Here is a 20,283-nt window from a genome sequence, read left to right on the forward strand (position 1 = left end):
TGTCGCTCTTGTTGGTAGTCAATCTGGCAACCTGAGTTTGTTTTGGTCCAGGAATGCAATACCTAGTTTAACCCCTGGGTGTCAAACGTACATACTGCACCTTTCACTTTATTTGGATTAAATTTGCCAAATGGCTCCACAAATCACATGCTCTGACCAGTGGTGGCTAATTATTATAATCCTAACTCAACATTGCAGATCCTGCGATCAGACTATTGCAAAATTGCACATTATCAATACTAAAGCAATATATTGTGCAGCCCTTAATTCCTATTTCAATATACAGTGTGTCACAAAAGTGAGCACACCCCTTACATTTCTGCAAATATTTATCTATAACTTTTCATAGGACAACACTGCAGAAATGACTCTGACACAATGAAATGTAGTCAGTGTAAAGTTTGTTTAGCAGTGTAAATTTATTGTCCTCTCAAAACAACTAAAAATACAGCCAATAATAGCTGAACCCCGGGCAACAAAAGTGAGTACACCCCTAAGATAAAATGTACAATTTGAGCACAATTAGTCATTTTCCTTCCCCTGTGTCATGTGACTCATTAGTGTTAAACTGTCCCAGGTGTCAGCAGATAGCAGGTGAGTTCAATTTGGTATAAAAGCTCTTCCAATCTCTCATCCTGGCCACTCAAAGTTCAACATGGCACCTCATGGCAAACAGTTGCTTTGCATAAAGATGGCCTAGGCTATAAGAAGATAGCCAACACTCTGAAACTATATTGCAGCACAGTGGCCAAGACCATCCAGCGCTTTAAGAGGACAGGTTCTTCTCAAAACAGGCCTCGCCATGGTCGGCCAAAGAAGCTGAGTGCACGTTCTCAGCGTCACATCCAAAGATTGTCGTTGAAAAACAGAAGGATGAGTGCTTCCAACATTGCTGCAGAGATTGATGGGATGGGAGGTCAGCCTGTCAGTGCTCAGACCGTACGCCGCACAGTGCATCAAATTGGTCTGCATGGTTGTCATCCTAGAAGGAAGCCTCTTCTAAAGACGTTGCACAAGAAGGCTCGTAAACAATTTGCTGCAGACATGCAAACTAAGGACCAGGATTACTTGAACCATGTCCTGTGGTCTGAGACCAAGATAAACCTTTTTGGTTCAGGTGGTGTCAAGCGTGTGTGGCGGCAACCAGGTGAGGAGTACAAAGACAAGTGTGTCTTGCCTACCGTTAAACATGGTGGTGGGAGTGTCATGATGTGGGGCTGCATGAGTGCTGCTGGAATTGGGGAGCTACATTTTATTGAGGGAAACATAAATTCTAACATGTACGCTGACATAATAAAGAAGAGCATGATCCCCTCCCTGGAGAAACTGCGCCGCAAAGCAGTGTTCCAGCATGATAATGACCCCAAACACACCTCCAAGATGACCACTGGCTTGCTAAAGAGGCTCAGGGTAAAGGTGATGGACTGGCCATGCATGTCTCCAGACCTAAACCCCATAAAACACCTCTGGGGCATCCTGAAAAGGAAGGTGGAAAAGCACAAGGTGTCAAATTTCCACCACCTCCATGATGTTGTGATTTAGGAGTGGAAGAGGACTCCAGTGGCAACCTGTGAAGGTCTGGTCAACTCCATGCCCAGGAGAGTTAAAGCCGTGCTGGAAAACGTCCCCCTCACTTTTAGAAACAGACCATTTAGAAACAGCTGATTAATAATTATATGAACATATGATCTTATACAGCCGTCCCCCCCACTTTTAAAATGTCCGCTACGCCCCTGATCGTGCAGGCCTAATTTCTATGAAGTATTTATGATTGGCTGGAGCACTCTCATAACTTTTTCCAAAGGTATAATGAAAATAAATGTATAATCCAATTCTCCAACTCGCGTAAGTCGTATGATACCCCAAATCCCCCACCACCCGCTCTTCCGTAAATTAACAGACAAATGTTGCCAGGTATGATTGCGATATCGGTGCAGAAACAAGCCCTACCAAACATTAAAAACATGTCTTGAGTGATTTGCATGAATGCTAATTTCTGATGTCTTCTCTTCACACGTGTGCTGCAGGTCGGAGGAGACGCCGCCGGTCATGACGCTGCTGCCCGATAACATCCTGCAGGTGTTGCGTCTGCAGCTCCTCCAGTGTGTGCAGAAAGCATCTGAAGGCTTGGAGCCCGAGCAGCAGACTCTGGCACTCCTGCTCCTCAAGTTCCTCATCGTCATCTGCAGGTCAGACGAGGGAAAATAAAAGAGATTAGCTTAATGGTTGAAAAGGCAAACTAGCTAAGAGACAGAGTGACCTGAAGCGTTTGGATATAGAGTCTCTTATGAAAAAATGAAGTGCTTTTAAGCTCAGTGAAAACAGAAACTGGACACCCGTGATCCTACTGAATGTTTCATGAGTTCTCCGAGCACCTGCTGCTGACGGTTTGTGCACGGTTTCTGATTTCAGCAACACGTTTTAGTGTCTGACAGTTTGATTGCTTGACTTACACTTATATGTAGACACAAACACCCATCTGAAAGACATCTGAACTTATAATGTTCATGTTTGGATGTTTAAACTCTTTAGAAGTTAAAAAGCCACGTTTTACACATACACAGATCGTCATTTGAAGATTTGAGCTCAGGAAACACATCAGCATATTTGAATGATCTGCGAAGGAATAAATTTCACACTTATTCTGTTAAATTTAATGTAATTTTATTCACATTAAATTTTAATTTAAGTTTGTTATATTTCATTAAATTTTTATATTTTATTTTAATGTAATATAATTGTTTTTTTGTTAACAATTATATTTGGTAACTTAATTCATTTTTATATTTAATTTAACATAATAAAATTTATTATTTTATATTTTATTTTATAATTTATTTTTTAACTTTTAAAATTTGTTATTTATTTTAGTTTCATTTAATGTATTTTTTTATTAATTTATTTTTATTTTTTAAATTTGTTATTTATTTATTTTAATTTTATTTATTATCATTTTAAAATTTATTTTATGTTTTTATTCTCTAATTTTTATTTTAGTATTTATTAATTCATTTTTTAACTTTTTGTTATTTATTTTATTTTCATTTAATGTATTTTTTTATTAATTTATTAATTAATTTTTATTTTTTAATTTGTTATTTATTTATTTATTTTAATTTTATTTATTATCATTTTTTAATTTATATTTTTATTTTCTAACTTTTATTTTAGTATTTATCAATTCATTTTAAAATTTTTATAATTTATTTATTTAAATTTTATTTATTATCATTGAAAAATTTTATTTCGTTTTTATTTTATACATTTTATTTTAGTATTTATCAATTCATTTTTTTATTTTTATAGTTTATTCATTTATTTTAATTTTATTCATTATTTTTTTTTAATTTTTATTTTATTTTTTATTTTCCAACTTTTATTTTAGTATTTATTAATTATTAAATTTTTATTTATTTATTTATTTATTTATTTATTTATTTATTTATTTATTTTTACATTTTGCAGCTATGGTGAGCATAAACATCCCCGAACCTTTGCACAGTATTGTAACTCCTGTGGTGATTTTTGGCTTCCTCTGTAAATATATTTTAGATGCATGTACAGTTTTGTTGTAATTTGTCCACACACACACACACACACACACACACACACACACACACACACACACTCAAACACTTCCCGTCAGCGTCAGCTGGATGTCCTCCTTCAGCAGCAGTCAGTCAGTCAGTGTGTGAATTATCGTCATGGGGTGGCAGGGGAATCTCTCTGACAGCTAGAATTAATGGCCCTGTCATACGATGTCCAGTACACACACACACACACACACACACACACACACACACACACACACACACACACACACACACACACACAATTTCTCCTCACTGACAGCTGTCTGATGTGTCTGACAGGAACCTGTCTAATGTGGAAGAGATCGGCGCCTGCTCCTACATAAACCACATCATCAACATGACGACTCTTTACATCCAGCAGGTCTGAGAACATCTGGCTAGAACATCTGTCCTCTTCGTTTCTCCTGTAGTTCACCATGATTTAACAGTGCTCAGACTGCCCCTCTTCATCCACCTATCCCACTTCCTCTTTATTTACTTTTTCCTTCACTCGTTCTCTTCATTTCCTCTCACCTTCCTTTGTTGTTCGGTTATTTCCTTTTATTTTAGGGACCCCCTCGAAAATGAGATGGTTCATATCAGGGGGCTGTCCCATTTAATAAATGAATTCAATTCAATCTGTTTTCCTTTGCATTTTTTTGTGCCTGTGCTTTTCTTCTTCCTGTCCGTTCCTTTTCCTTTACCTTTACCTTTCTCCACTTCCACTTTATTTTCATCTGTTTCCTTTACATTCTTTTCCTTTTCCTCTACTCTTCCTCTTTCATTTTATCATCTGATTTCTGTGTGTGTGTGATATTGTGTTGTCTATGATAATATCATAATTGTTGTTTTAAATGATGTGCGAGACAACGTTATTGATTATGTCCAAAAAAATAATAATCTTTAAGAGAAAAGGGAACAAAGCAGCTATCATAGGATTTACAAAATCAAATCACATTACATGGGATGCATATTTAACTATTATTTATGTTGTAATCGGTCCATTTTTTTTCAATACTTGTTACAATTTGGTCTGAATCATTCCTTAAAATAAATCCTATCCATTGGGCTCTTGTTGGACAATCAGCCTGAAAGGTTAAGGCTTCATTTTCAGGTTAAGGCTTTTCCGCCCCATGTTAAAAGTATTTTTGGTATTGCCTATCTATGATTGGCTGGAACAATCTCTGACATTTTTCCAAGGTATAATGAAATGAATGAATAATCCAATTCTTTTCCAGTTATCTTTTTTTTTTCAATCGCTATTTTATACCTAAAGGGTTGTATTTTGGCCATAATTGGCCATTGAGGTTCCACATCTTCTCCTACAAGACCCCAAACTTTCTGTTGAGCTTATTCTGCGATGCTGAAGTGTGATTGTTTTACAACTTTCAATTCAGTTGCCTATGGGAGTAAGGATTAGGAACAGTAGACTTCAGAAAACAGTCAAACTGCTTGCTTTACAAACAAGTGTGTTCATGACTATAGATAAAAATAGAGTAATATAGCAAGAAAATGTCAGTTTGGGACATTAAGCAGCAGAACGAGCTGTTTTTAATGTCTAAAAATCAATGGAAGTGAATGAGAAAGGTAGTCTCCTGCCAAAAAGATTCCAATGACTGCGCTTATTCATAGGTCAAGAATAAGGTCAAAACCTGTACGTCCAAAAAAAAAAACATGTCTTGAGAGTCACAGCGGTTGTCATGCTTTTCTTCTTCCTGTCCATTCCTTTTCCTTTACTTTTTTTCCCCACTTCCACTTTATTTTCATCTGTTTCCTTTACATTCTTTTCCTCTTTTCTTTTCTCTACTCTTCCTCTCTCATTTCTACTCCTGTCATCTTGTCGTCTTTTATTTATGTAGTTTCTCCTTCAAATGACACTTTTGTCTTGTCATCTTTTGTCTATTTTTTCACTCCTTACCTTTCCTTTTTCTTTTCTATTTAGACTCCTCTTCCTCTTTATTTTCCAGTCATTTCCTCCATATAGTTTCCTCTCTTCTTCCGGTCCTTATCTTTTCCTTTCATTTTCTCTTTTCCAGTTCATTTGAATGTATTATCCTCTTATTTTTCTTTACATTAGTGTCCTTTTCCTCTTATCCTTTCTTTACTCTTCCTCTTATTTCATTTCTTGTATTCCTCTTCTTCTATTTATTTCATTTCCATCAAATGTTCTTGTTTTCTTGTCCTTTTTGTTTCCTTCTCGTTTCCTCTATTTTTAAATAATCTTTTTTCATCTTTTATTGTCGTTCCTCTTCCACTTCATTTTCCTACCGTTTTCTCTCTTCTTCCTTTACTTTTCTTCACTTTTTTCTATTTTTCCTTTTCTATTTTTTTGCTTCCCTCCTTTTCAGTTATTTCTCTTTCCCTTTTCCTTTCTCTTTTCCATTCCCTCCTCCTATTTCCTTTCTTTCCTTATTTTCTTGTCTTAACCTTTTATTTTCACTTCCTTTTTACAGCTTTTCTTTTCTTTTTCTTCATGTTTTTTCATCTTTTCCCTGTTCTTCAGTGTTCTTTTTAGGGGTGCAACAATACAGACTTCTCATGGTTTGTTTTTTGGTTTTAGGATCAGTGTTTCGGTATGGTTCAGTATATGATATATTCAGTAAAAAAACAGAATAATATGATCAAATAAAGCTCTGTATATAATTTTCACTGTATAAGTGATTTCATTATCTTTTGTTCTTTGATTAATATTAAAAACGACAGCAGGAATAAGATGTTTCTACTTTAAGACAATCCACAGCTCTGACATCTGGTACACAGCGCTATATTTTCATGTGAAATTTTTTTTTTTACTTGCGGTGACTCTGTAAGCCTTGTTTCAGGGCATTGATATACATTTTAACATGCACAGAGTCCGCTTAGACAGTGATTAAAGGAAGGGGGAAAATACAATATTAGAACTTTAATTCAAAACCGAAAAACAGTACTCCAAAGTGTGAAGATTGTACTGAATGATTCATTATTATATTGAGTATTGCTGCATCCCTAGTTCTTTTACTTTTACTTTTCAGTCATGAAGTAAATCCACAACTCATTTTTCCCTCTCTTTAGCTGAAGAGTAAGACGAAAGAGAAGGAGCTGGTGGATCAGACACAAGCGGAGGAGTTTGTTCGTCATGCTCTCGCCTTCTGCGAGAGTCTGTACGATCCCTACCACAACTGGAGGCATCGCATTCATGGGTGAGGAAAACACAGACAATTAATCCCACACCTCCTCTTTTCGCAAATAACCAACCAATAGTCCTTTTTGACAGAATAAGATGCGTCTCACTTCGTCTCAGGCTCAGAGGTCATGCCAAAACACGCCAAGCTAAACCTCTAATGCATACGGCACACTTTTCTGAAACACTTCAGCAGGTCATCCTCTGATTGGTTACAAGATTTCCAGTAGTCGAGTGTGCAGCAATCTTAATCAGCCTGCCTGGAGACAAGTCTGAGCGGATAAAAAAAAAAGCTCCGATGTTTATATTGAATATTGATTTGTCGTTATTCTAAACTTTTAAAGACGTTCATAAATGAGCAGTTGTGTGATTGGCTGTTATACTGAGGACATTTCCACACCCATAAGCATCACGCAGCCCAAAACGAAACACGATTGGTCGCTTAACCTGTCAGTCATGTAACATAGTGGGCGGTCCTTGACCATTTAAATTATCCAACGTTCCTAGACCTTTAAGGCTGATTTATACATCTGCGTTGAGTGATCGCTGTCACCCACGGCACCTGCCTTGCACGTAGTCATGCATTTATACTGTACGTCTGCGTGCTGTTTGTGTCGCTCTGCAATAACACTTCTGAAACAATAGCTGGCAGTAGGTTTTTATTTTCATCTGTGTCAAGTTTCTTCATGCGAGTTTGTTTTGTCTGAACGCTACCTTAATGTACAAGTAGCTAAAACTCGCTCATTTAGAGGCGGGAACCGGTGGCTGTGCAACAACTTTAGTCATAAAGGTAAACGCAAAACAAAAGTTTCCATCTGGAGCTCTCTCTCAGGACTCGACACTTGTAAACACTCGCTCCATCAGGCTCGTGGCTCTCAGCACCGGCCACACTCGTCATGCTACCAACCCGACCAATCACAAAGCTTGCGATATACGTCGTTGCAATATATAGTTAAGTTTTTTAAAAGGTGTGCGTCAGCGATTATGAGGGCTATGCGTCCACGCCGGACCATACGCATGCGCTTAATGCAGAAGTATAAATCAGTCTTTAGCCGCCAGTCTTGGGTCTGGCAACATCTCAATAGAGTTTAATTTATTTGTCTATATTCATTCCTCCGGAAACATTTCTTTGCATGCAAAAAATGTAGTGGTGTGCATTTATGTGTGCATCACGGTGCATTGACGATGCTGTCCATATACAATTTAGTATTTTACTTCACAGCACAGCAATTCTTATATTAAAACTGATAAATAGGCTATATTTATATTTAAATATTATTTGTAATACAATTTTGTCCTTTAATACAGTCAGATATATGAACTGTACCTTTAAAAACTCAAGTACATCAACAACAAGAGCATTTATAGCAAATAAACGATTATAAATATCCCTCTCGTATTCTGTGCCTTGTCTAGCGAGTTCGTTCTTACACCCCTCTGATTGGTCATGCGCTCAACAGAAAGGGCTGAGATTGGCTCTAACGTTCTGGCGCACCGATGAGTGACACAGATAAACGGCAGCGGTGATCACAGCTGATCCATGATAGACGTGGAGGAGAAAACTCGCTCTGCAGGCACGCTCATGTCTGTATCCAGAAGTATTGCTATAACAGCCGAGAGGAGAGGAAAAGTTACCTCACGCCAACAGGTCACCGGTTAACAGTGAGCGGGAGAGAGAGAAATGGAGTTTACTTTCAGTTTCTCCATATATTGAAATAGGGGCTTCTGTTGTACTTCAGTGTCCAGCTAACACACACAGTGAATTGTGGAGTGTTTTAATTACTCGCGCTCGCCTCCCTTGCCATAGTAAGCTACCGCTATATAACGCACATGAGATAAATGACGTCAGTACATAAGAACCGGTTATGATTATTACTGAACCGATACCGAATTGTCCGCATCTGCATCGCGGTGCACTGAAGAAACTATTAATTTTGACACCCCTAAAAAAATGTATTGTATTTAAACATTATGTATCAATAACGGAGCCGCACAGCTTTAACAGCACTGTTAATCTCTTTGTTAAAGCATGTGCTAATCCAGAGGTTTCCTCGTGCATGCCGAATAGAACATTCTTAGGCTGCTAATCTAGAATAAACTGCTGTTGTTTGTGGAGCTCGTTGGATTTGTAAATCAAAATCATTTACTGAGGAGTAAATCATTGACCTTTTTTAACAAGTAACAATTGATTATGTTGTGAATGATTTGTCAGTGCGTGCTTTCTGAATGCTAATGTCGTTCCTTTAGTTATTCAACAGCACAGTAATGAAGGATCTGTGTGTGAAAGTTTACGTTTGAGTGGTAAATATGTTGCTATATGCTATTTTCTGACTAACATTGATCAATCTAGAGCAGGTTTCTGCTGTTTAGTAACATGACACATGTGAAATGAGTGCATGCACAGTCAAAACTGAATAAATCAACACAAAAAGCAGCTGTGTTTGACCAGTATACACACACACACAGTCTGGTTCTACTGGTTCTGTTTCTCCTTCTACTCAGTATATAAATGTGCGTGTTTGTTTATGTTTTAAAGGATGTTTGAGGACAGGTAACTTGGCTGGAAAAATTTACCTAGAATAATTTTTTTTTTTTTTGCTCAGCGGGACCCTTTATTAAGTTTAATATTTGTTGTAAAGTTATAAAACTATTGTAAAGTTTTAGCATGTATTATTTATTTGTATTATGTTATGATGAATGTAATAAATATTTGTATTATTATTTATGTATTGAAGTAATCTTGAGATATAAAATTTGATTTGTTTAAGGGTTTTTTGAAATTGGGGCTTGAGAAATAGCTACAGTAAAATAAATCATGTGTTTAAAATTTTTTAATAATAATAATAAAAAAAAAAAATATATATATTATTTAACAATTTGCATCTTTCATGGTGATTTAAAAAATTATTATTATTATTATTAATAATAATAATTGTACCACTACTAATAATAATATTAAGATTAATAATAATAATAACATAGTAATAATAATAATTATAATACTACTACTGCTAATAATAATTGTACTACTACTACTAATAATATTAAGATTAATAATAATAATAACATAGTAATAATAATAATTATACTACTACTACTACTAATAATAATAATAATAATTATTATAATAATAATAATCAAAATATTAAGATGAATAATAATTATAATTTAATAATAATAATAATAATAATAATAATAATAACAGTAATAATGAAAATAATAATAATAATTTTTTATTATTGATGATAATAACAAAAACAACAACAATAATAACATTAATAACTACTACTACTACTACTAATAATAATAATAATCATAATCATAATGAAATAATAATAATATTAGGATGAATAATAATTAAAATGATGATGATGATAATAATAATAATAATAATAATAATAATAATAATAATAGCATGAATAATAATAAAAAATAAAATATAATAATAATACTAATAATTATAATAATAATAATAATAATAATAATAATACTTATTATTATTATTAATATTATTATTGTTATAATTATAATTATAATAATTAAAATAATTAAAATAATAATAATAATTATTATTGTAATAATAATAATTATTATTATAAAAAATAAAACAATGCATATTATTATTATTATTATTATTATTATTATTATTATTATATTCTTTTTTTATATATTATTCGTCCTATTATTATTATTATTATTATTATTATTATTATAAAAATAAAACAAATAATAAATATTATTGTTGTTTTTATTATTATTATATTTTATTTTTTAATTATTGGTAAACAATTAATAATTATATTATTAATAATATTACAAACATTATGGTTTTATTGAATATATTTATCTCCAAAAATAAGTCTACACTTGAAGTAAATGCTGTAGGTCAATAGGCAGTTGTCAATAAGTGAAGTGTGAGTAATGACTGTTTACCCTGGTTTGTGTTTGATGCTCTTGCAGACAGCAGCTCAGTACTGTGGAAAGAAGCAGACAGAAGTTTAAAGCTGCGGCGCTCACTGTAGAGTTTGTGCCCTTCTTCTACCGTAAGTCTGTTTCTGGATCAGCCCTGTGGGCCATGTGGTTTGTTTATTTACTGATCAAATCTGCTGCTTTATCCTTTGGCCTTCAGCGATGGCACATAACCAGAGCTCTCTAAACAAAGCAGACTCAGTGTTTCTGTGCTGTAAACTCACACTGTTTATCAGCGTTAAAGCCACACACACATACGACAATTGTTTATTAGTGTACCTGTGCGTTAAAGGGACAGTTCACCCAAAAATGATAATTCTGTCATCAACTTGTTCCAAACACATTTGAGTTTCTTTCTTGTGTTGAACACAATGAAAAGTACTGTAGATTAGGTCTGCATAATATATTATTTTTGCGTCGTTATTGCAGTGTGTGTATCTGCAATAGTTATATCCAAGGATTTGCAATTTTAAACTGGGATTATAATAACCAGAAAACACATTTCAGGACACATGAGATTAGTTAGAATAGAAGATTTCATTTGGATGCTTTTAAGGCCTCTAAGATTTCAAGTGAATTTAAACAATTTAGGCACAAGAAATGAAAGCGTTTGTATTTTTAACAATAATTAATTGTCTTTATTTATAAAATGAAGACTAAACAGTGTTATTTTAAATATAATATTGACTTTATATACCTGGATACTGTTAGACTCCACATAAAACCATAAAGCATAGTTTATTTCACTTTTATCTGTGCTCTATTTCATTTATCTACACTACCTGACAAAAGTCTTGTCGTCGATCACAGTTGTAAGAGCAAGAAATAATAACTTGACTTCTAGTTGATCATTTGGAAAAGTGGCAGAAGGTGGATTTTCCTGATGAATCATCTGCTGAACTGCATCCCAATCATCACAGATACTGCAGAAGACCTACTGGAACCCGCATGGACACAAGGTTCTCATAGATATCAGTCAAGTTTGGTGAAGGAAAAATCATGGTTTGGGGTTACATTTAGTATAGGGGCGTGTGAGAGATCTGCAGAGTGGATGGCAACATCAACAGCCTGAGGTATCAAGACATTTGTGCTGGCCATTACATTGGAAACCACAGGAGAGGGCAAATTCTTCAGCAGGATAGCGCTCCTTCTCATACTTCAGCCTCCACATCAAAGTTCCTGAAAGTAAAGAAGGTCAAGGTGCTCCTGGATTGGCCAGCCCAGTCACCAGACATGAACATTATTGAGCATGTCTGAGGTAAGATGAAGGAGGAGGCGTTGAAGATGAATCCAAAGAATCTTGATAAACTCTGGGAGTCCTGCAAGAACGCTTTCTTTGCCATTCCAGATGACCTTATTAATCAGTGATTTGAGTCATTGCAGAGATGTATGGATGCAGTACTTCAAGCTCATTTACAATATTCATTCTTTTTCCACTGCAGCATGACTTTATATTCTATACTGTACATTATTTCTGTTAAGTGACAAGACTTTTGCCTAAGCAAAGTCAGACCTTACTGTCCTAATTAAATCATTAAAAATCGAATCATGATCGCGTTTTATTTTGGTAAAATAAGCGTAATCTAGAGGCCTTTGACCTTCATATAAGACACTTCTGATACCAAATGATCAACTAGAAGTTATTATTTGTTGCTCCTAAAACTTGGATGGGCGACAAGACTTTTGTCAAGAGTGTACATTTTTAATTTGTTTATAATACTATATGCAGATACACTGCCCTACAAAATCATCCCAATCAAAATTCTAAATTGATTAATTCTTTTCCTAATAGATCTATTGTATTCATTGGGTGAAATTCTATCGCAATTGCTGAAGAACGAAATATTGCTATGTTAGCTTTTTCCAATATCCCTAAGTCCTGCTGTTGAAAAAAAAACAGCCATTGACATCCATTGTATTTCTCACTATGAAAGTCAGTGGCTGCTTTTTTCCTCAACATACTTCAGAATATCTTATTTTGTGTTCACAAAAGGTATACAACCACCTGAGTCTGTGTAAATGGGGAAATTTTCATTTTTGAGTGAACTATGACTTCAAGGATATTAGTGCTGTACTTTCTGTCCACTGCACTGATAAATGTGTGAGAAATAAAATCTCCGTAGCTCTATATGTTCTGAGGACAGTAAAGTGGAGCAGAAAGAGAAATAAGAAAATGTTGTTGCTGTTTGTCGTTTTATTTGCATAAAAAGCAGATGTGTACGTATTTATATTTATGTGTGTGTGTGTTTGCTTTTCAGAGTGTTTTCAGGAGAGCGAGCATCTGAAAGACAGTCTTAAATGTTGCCTTTTGCACCTGTTTGGAGCCATCGTCGCAGGTGGACAGGTAAGCTCAGATTCTCAGCACCAAAAAACAAACAAAAAAAAAGAGTTTGCGATTATAGTTTTAGTAACTCAGTGTAATCATTTTGAGGTAAGTGAGAATGGTCATGTGGTCTTGTCTTGGAGTGGTCATGGAGGGGGTGGGGTCGTGGCAAGTGGGAGCAACAGGTGGGTGGTACTTGAATGCCATTGTTTTCCACAAAATTTTCTCTAATAAAAATTTGGTGTTTAAATTACAATAGTTATTAGTATTAGGCCATGTTCACATGTACAATTACTGTATATTAATAATAGGTATTTTAAGACACAAAGTTTTCCCCGACTTTGTTTTTTTTTTTTTTAAGAAAAATCTCTGTCCACATGAAAACGCACTGTGATGCCTGTTAAGGGCACGCTGAACCTTAGTTTGGCCTTAGTTTGTAGCTAAAAAGTCAAACAAAAGAACACCTGTGGCATTTGTAGGCAAATAAATCTATGAAAAAAATAACAACTAATTATTATTTATTGCAAATAATTGCAAACAAGGTGTGTTGCATGCAGCTAAAAGCCATTAAATGTAAACCAGCAGTCGTAATTTAGTTTGCAAATAAATACACAAAGGACCAGTTGCAGTTCTGTGTGCAAATAATGAGCAGCAGTCGCAATGAAATGCAAAAATAAATGTACAAATCTTTATAGTTGTTGTAATCTTTATAATTTACAAATGATTATATAAAAAGAACTCCGGCTACATTGCATTATTGAAATAAACAACCAAAAGAGAACCAGTTTCAGTTCTATATGCAAATAACTATAAGATGGCCAATCACAATTAAGTATGCAAATAAATGCCAACTGTGAATTTCTATGCAAATAACTGCAAGCGGGAAGACCAATGGCAGTGGCATAAATGAACACACAAATGTAAACTAACTGTATATCTGTATGCAAATAATTCCAGGGCCAGAAGACCAATCACAATTTAGAATGCAGAAAATATACAAAAAATACAACTAGTTGCAATTATGTTTGAAATTAATTACACCAGTCTCAATGCAGGATGGGAATAAGCACTAGAAACTGATTGCAAATGTAAATAAACACATGAATGTATGCATGTTATGTCATGTTATGTTATATTATATTATATTATATTATATTATATTATATTATATTATATTATATTATATTATATTATATTATATTATATTATATTATATTATATTATATTATATTATATGCTATGTCATGTTATTTTTCGTTTGACGTTATGTTGTTTGTTGTTATGTTGTTGTTTTGTTTTATGTCATGTTTTTTCTTTTCTTTACTTTTTTGTTTTGTTTAGGGTTTTATATTTTGTGTTATTTTATTTTATGTTTTGTTTTATTTAATGTTTTATTTTATGTGTATGTTTTGTTTTATTTTATGTTTATGTTTTGTTTTGTTTTATTTTATGCTTTTTGTTTTATTAAATTTTTTTGTTTTGTTTTATTTTGTTATGCTAAGTTTTATTTTATGTTTTAATTTGTTTTATGTTATGTTTTATTTTGTTTAATTATGTTTTATTTTTTGCTTTTAGTTTTCTTTAGTTTTCTTTTATTATTTTTGTTTTATAATTTTTTTTGTTTTATTTGTGTTATGTTAAGTTTTATTTCATGCTTTTTGTTTTATTTTATGCTTTTTGTTTTATTAAATTTTTTTGTTTTGTTTTATTTGTGTTATGTTAAGTTTTATTTCATGCTTTTTGTTTTATTTTATGTTTTAATTTATTTTATTTTTGTTTTGTTATGTTTTATTTTGTTTAATTATGTTTTATTTTTTGCTTAGTTTTCTTTCGTTTTCTTTTTTTTGTGTTGTTATTAAGTTTTATTTTATGCTTTTTGTTTTATTTTATGTTTTAATTCATTTTAATTTTGTTTTATGTTATGTTTAATTTTATGTTTTATTTTTTACTTTTAGTTTTCTTTTGTTTTATTTTATGCTTTTTGTTTGTTTTGTTGTGTTATGATATATATTATATGTTATGTTTTGTTAATCATTTGTAATCATATTAAAATCAAAACAAAATAACAAAAACAAGTAAACAAAATCAAATGTTAAAATGCAGTCAATGAAAAACAGTTCTGCTTTTCCACTTCAAAAATCACATTTAGTTTCATTTGAAATGTTCACAATTTTTAAAAACAGAATCCACATTCAATGGACATCAAACCGAAACAGACTATAAAAATCACAATAACTCTCTCTCTCTCTCTCTCTCTCTCTCTCTCTCTGTGCCTCTTTTCACATGATCTTCTCTGTGGTCAGCGTAACGCTCTGCTGGCCATTTCTCCGGCCACCATGGAGGTGCTGATGGGCGTTTTGGGAGCCGGTGAGTGTCTGAGCGGTGCTGTAGATGGAGAGGACTGGGACAGTGAGGCTCCTGACCGCAAGGCTCTGTTGACTTTGGGCTGTTTGAGGGAGGTTGTGCACCGGCTCCTGGCCAGCAGCTCTGACCAGAGACAGGTGGAGATCAGCTCTGTGCTGGAGAGCTACTTTAAACTGCTGAACTCTGACCCCGCTGCTACTGCACAGGTCAAAGGTCGACCGGCACCGCCACGCTCACGCCACTGGGAGAGCCGATTCGTGGCGTTACAGGTCAACATGCTCGGTCAGTTGATGCAAGATATATTATTTTAAAAAACACAACTACATTATTTACAGTATTTAATCAAGGTGTCAATGGGCAAATACTTAGCTCTAGAGCAAGAAATCAACCGAATAGTTATTCATCTTTCCAGCATAAGCCCCGCCCACTGGTATAAGGCACCAAATGGATGATATTAAAAGCAATAGAACTCATTATAGTTTGTGATCCTACACTGAGCTTCAGTTGTTTTACATTTTGCAAAGGGCAGTGGAGAGAATGCCTACTTAAAACCAATCATGCAGAGGTGCAAATGAGGCTTGAAAATAATAATAATCATAATAATAATACCACAGTCACTATCCTTCACACAGCAGAATAAACCAACCAAATACTTCATATTTTAATTTCTTTATTTTATTATTTAGTTTTTATTCATTTCATTTTGTTTTTATTTATTTTCATTTATTTTTATTTTATTTATTTTATTTTTTGTTTTGTTTTATTTAAGATTTTTATTAAATTTTTTGTTTTGTTTTATTTAAGATTTTTATTTTATTTATTTTATTTTTTGTTTTGTTTTATTTAAGATTTTTGTTTTATTTATTTTATTTTTTGTTTTGTTTTATTTAAGATTTTTATTTGATTTATTTTTAATTTAAATTATTTTTTGTTTTTATTTTTTTATTTGCTTTTATTTTTATCGTTTTATTTTATAATTTTTTTAATATTTTATTTTATAATTTTTTCATTTTGTATTTAATTTATTTTTGATATATTTAATTTTTTTATATTTTTTTATATTTTTGTTTGTTTGTAGTTTTTTGTATTTTTTTTATTATTTATTTTTTATTTATTTTTATATTTTATCTTATGTTTTATTTTATGTATGTATGTATGTATGTGTTTTATTTGTTTTATTATTCAGTCATTCATTCATTTTCTTTTCGGCTTAGTCCCTTTATTAATCAGGGGTCGTCACAGCAGAATGAACCACCAACTTATCCAGCGTATGTTTTACGCAGCGGATGCCCTACCACCCGCAACCCAACACTGTGAAACACCCATACACTCTTGCTATCACACACATTCACTATGGCCAATTTAGCTTATTCAATTCACCTATAACACATGTCTTTGGACTGTGAAACCAGAGCACCTGGAGGAAACCCACGCAAACAAGAGGAGCACATGCAAACTCCACACAGAAATGCCAACTGACCCAGCCGGGGCTCGAACCAGTGATCTTCTTGCTGTGAGGCGATCGTGCTGCCCACTGCGCCACTGTGATGCCCCTGTTGTTTTATTAGTTAAAAAAATATATATTTAATTTTATTTGACGTTTAAAAAAAATAATCTGTATCTTGACCTATTTAATCCCCTAATTCTCAGGTTCTGTTCTGAATCGTGTGATGTGTTTTATTTAGAAACCATTCAGGACATGTTTGAGTGCAGTGACCGGCCTGTTCTGCAGGCCATCTTCCTCAACAGTAACTGCTTCGAGCATCTGACCCGACTCCTGCAGAACAGTAAGGTAAGCAGCTCTACATGCACTACATTTCATGATCACCATTCGTGTAGATTTAATCAGTTAATTATAGAGTCAGAACAGAGTTCAGCACTGAGTCTAGCAAATCCTTTTGTTCCAAAGCATTCAGTTTCTTTATAGAAATAAAAAAACACATTAGAAATCTTCAGTCGCTCAGAAATGAATCAACATTTGATTCAAAGCACATGTCTCTGGGGGAAAAAGACTAGTGCTGGGTGTCATGTGGAGATGAAGGAAGTCTTCCCATAAAACATTGTGAAAGCCTTGTTACATTGGCTTTTATAGTGTCTTCACAAAACATCTATTTATGTATGAGATCATATGTTCATATAATTATTAATCACCTGTTTCTAAATGGTCTATCTCTAAAAGTGAGGGGGACGGATTCCCCCCGTCCCCCCTGGTTGCTACGCCCCTGCTTACAGTGTAGGAATGTATTAATGATTTAAATGTGATTATTAGTTAGCAACCTAAAAGATCATGACAGATCTAATTACATGTTATCCTGATAAATGAGTTGGGATTTTGAACTGGATTTCTCCAAAGTTATATTGCCTTTTATAGTGTCTTCACAAAACATCTATTTATGCTTTTATATTGAATGTTTACTAGCAGTGGTAGCTAACATCCTCTACACAACTGTTGAATAGTTTGTGTTTAGGAAGATTTTTTTAATGTATACTTTATCTCAGCTAATATGTGTCAGCATTTTTAAAGAAAAATAATAAAAAACAGCGTTGAAATAAATATGTATCACTAAGCATCAAATTAGCCTATTAAAATAATTCCTGGAGGATCATGTGACATTTAAGGATGAAGTAATGACGCTGATAATTTAGCTTTAAAATACATTTTGACATTAATTTGAAACCGAAAACAGGTGTTTGAAATTGTAATAATATTTATTGGTTATTTAATGGTTATTAATTTACTGATATTAGTGGTTTATTGCATTTTTAGTCAAATAAATGCAACCATGGTGAACTTTACACCTTTTTTACTTAAAAAAAAAAAAAAAACTTCCCTACCCCAAATTTTTGAGCAATAGTGCATGTAGCCTTAGTTTGCCTGTACAATATTTCGTCGATGGGCGTGTCCGTGGGGGACTCGCAAACTTTGATAATTCGCCACGAAACAGGAAGTTGTTATAACTCAGACATGCATGATCTGATCTGCCTCAAAACTCACACATTTAATAAGAGTCCTGACCTGAACATGTTTACATGCCAATATTCCGATACAGTTATAGCGCCACCTGCTGGCAACAGTAAAATTGCCTATAACTCAGCCAAACAATGTCCGATCTGCCTAAAACTTCACATAATTGATAAGATTGCTCTCCTGAGGACATCTACATGCCAATATTGAGTCACAGCCATAGCGCCACCTGCTGACAGAAGGTAGTTTGGCTTATAACTCATCCACACAATGTCCGATCAGCCTGAAACTTCACATGTTTGATGAGTTTCCACTACTGAAGACATCTACATGCCAATCTTGAGTCACAGTCATAGCGCCACCTGCTGACAGGAGCAAGTTTGGCATAAATCTGTGATTTTTCTCAGGCTTTTTATATATATCAGCTTAAATTATTATTGTTCGCCGTTCTCTGTCACCCTACGGCCACCGGGCGGCGGTGAGCCCGGGTGCGAGGTCCCTTTCATCGCTGCTTGCAGCTTTAATTTTATTTATGATTTTATGTAGTCATCATGAAATCATTTTTCTCCCATAAAGTAAATCCAGTTCTTCTTACAGTCAGGGGCATAGCGGACATTTTAAAAGTGTGGGGGGGGAGACGGCTGTATGAGATCATATGTTCATATAATTATTAATCACCTGTTTCTAAATGGTCTATCTCTAAAAGTGAGGGGCACGGATCCCCCCTGGTTGCTACGCCCCTGCTTACAGTGTAGGAATGTATTAATGATTTAAATGTGATTATTAGTTAGCAACCTAAAAGATCATGACCGATCTAATTACATGTTATCCTGATAAATGAGTTGGGATTTTGAACTGGATTTCTCCAAAGCCCTGCTATTGAGCTCTGTTGACGCTGAAGGACATTTGCAGAATGACCTCCTCTCTTGCATACAGTGTGTGTGTGTTTTAGATCCTGTCTGAATCTAAAGCTAGATTAGTTTATTGTCGTTTAACTGACTGTGTGTTCAGTTGCAGGATTTTCCGTGTGTTTTTGCACATGAGAGAATGAATCTCGTGTAAATGTTTACAAACCTGTATTTGCTTTTCTTTGCCTTTTAAGAACCGTGTGTTGCTAACACTATGTGTTTCAGATTGTTAAAGGAACACTCTACTTTTTTCTGGAAAGTTTAAAATCCATTTAGACGATCTCCGGGTCTGGCAGGAGCACTTTTAGTTTAGCTTAGCATAAAAATCATTGAATCGGATTAGAGCATTAGCACCTTGTTAAAAAACCTTTCAAGAATTTACCTACAGTATTTAAAGCTTCACACTTCTGTAGTTACATTGTTTACTAAGACTTACAGACAGACCCCCTAGTTTTTCACAATTTTGGGGGGGATTTTTAGCTATTAAAAAAAAGACTCATTTTTGTGGTAGTAATTCCCAGAAATTTGCGGACAATTTTGCAATTACAAAAAATATATAAATATAACAGTGTGTATATATATATATATATATATATATATATATATATATATATATATATATATATATATATATATATATATATATATATATATATATATATATATATATATATATATATATATATTAATAACTCTTAATAACTATCTTATTTAGGTAGCCTACTATGTTAGATGTGCAAAATGACAATGACCCAAATCATAAAAATCAAGCTTCTTTATTTTGGTCTCTTATCAAGACAAGATCTAAAGCAGATCAAATAAGGTAGGGATTAAGCCAAAGGAAGGCAGTATAACGCTAATTTTTATGCATGAATTTACTTAGTTCTCTCTCTCAGATTTCAATCATCAGAGAATCTGACATGTACCTCACTCAGGACATGCATTAGGGCTTCCTCTACCGTAATACACCTAAAACATGGATTGCTGTAAAACCCGTCGCAAGGAAGCGGTTTCTCTCGTTT

General features: G+C 33.7%; 1 protein-coding gene across 2 annotated transcripts in view; it reads left to right on the forward strand.

Annotated features, from left to right (window-relative positions):
* Nucleotides 1–20,283, forward strand: part of nbeal1 (neurobeachin-like 1) — a 136,955-nt gene that overhangs the window by 33,761 nt on the left and 82,911 nt on the right. For both annotated transcript variants that reach the window (XM_056459402.1, XM_056459403.1), the window contains exons 4-10: nt 2,028–2,189; nt 3,873–3,954; nt 6,624–6,751; nt 10,693–10,775; nt 12,960–13,045; nt 15,328–15,670; nt 17,074–17,180. In XM_056459402.1, the coding sequence (XP_056315377.1) occupies nt 2,028–2,189; nt 3,873–3,954; nt 6,624–6,751; nt 10,693–10,775; nt 12,960–13,045; nt 15,328–15,670; nt 17,074–17,180 (991 nt within the window). The remainder of the gene's footprint in view (nt 1–2,027; nt 2,190–3,872; nt 3,955–6,623; nt 6,752–10,692; nt 10,776–12,959; nt 13,046–15,327; nt 15,671–17,073; nt 17,181–20,283) is intronic.

Source organism: Danio aesculapii, chromosome 6, assembly GCF_903798145.1.
Source record: "Danio aesculapii chromosome 6, fDanAes4.1, whole genome shotgun sequence".
Taxonomy (NCBI): Eukaryota; Metazoa; Chordata; class Actinopteri; order Cypriniformes; family Danionidae; genus Danio; species Danio aesculapii.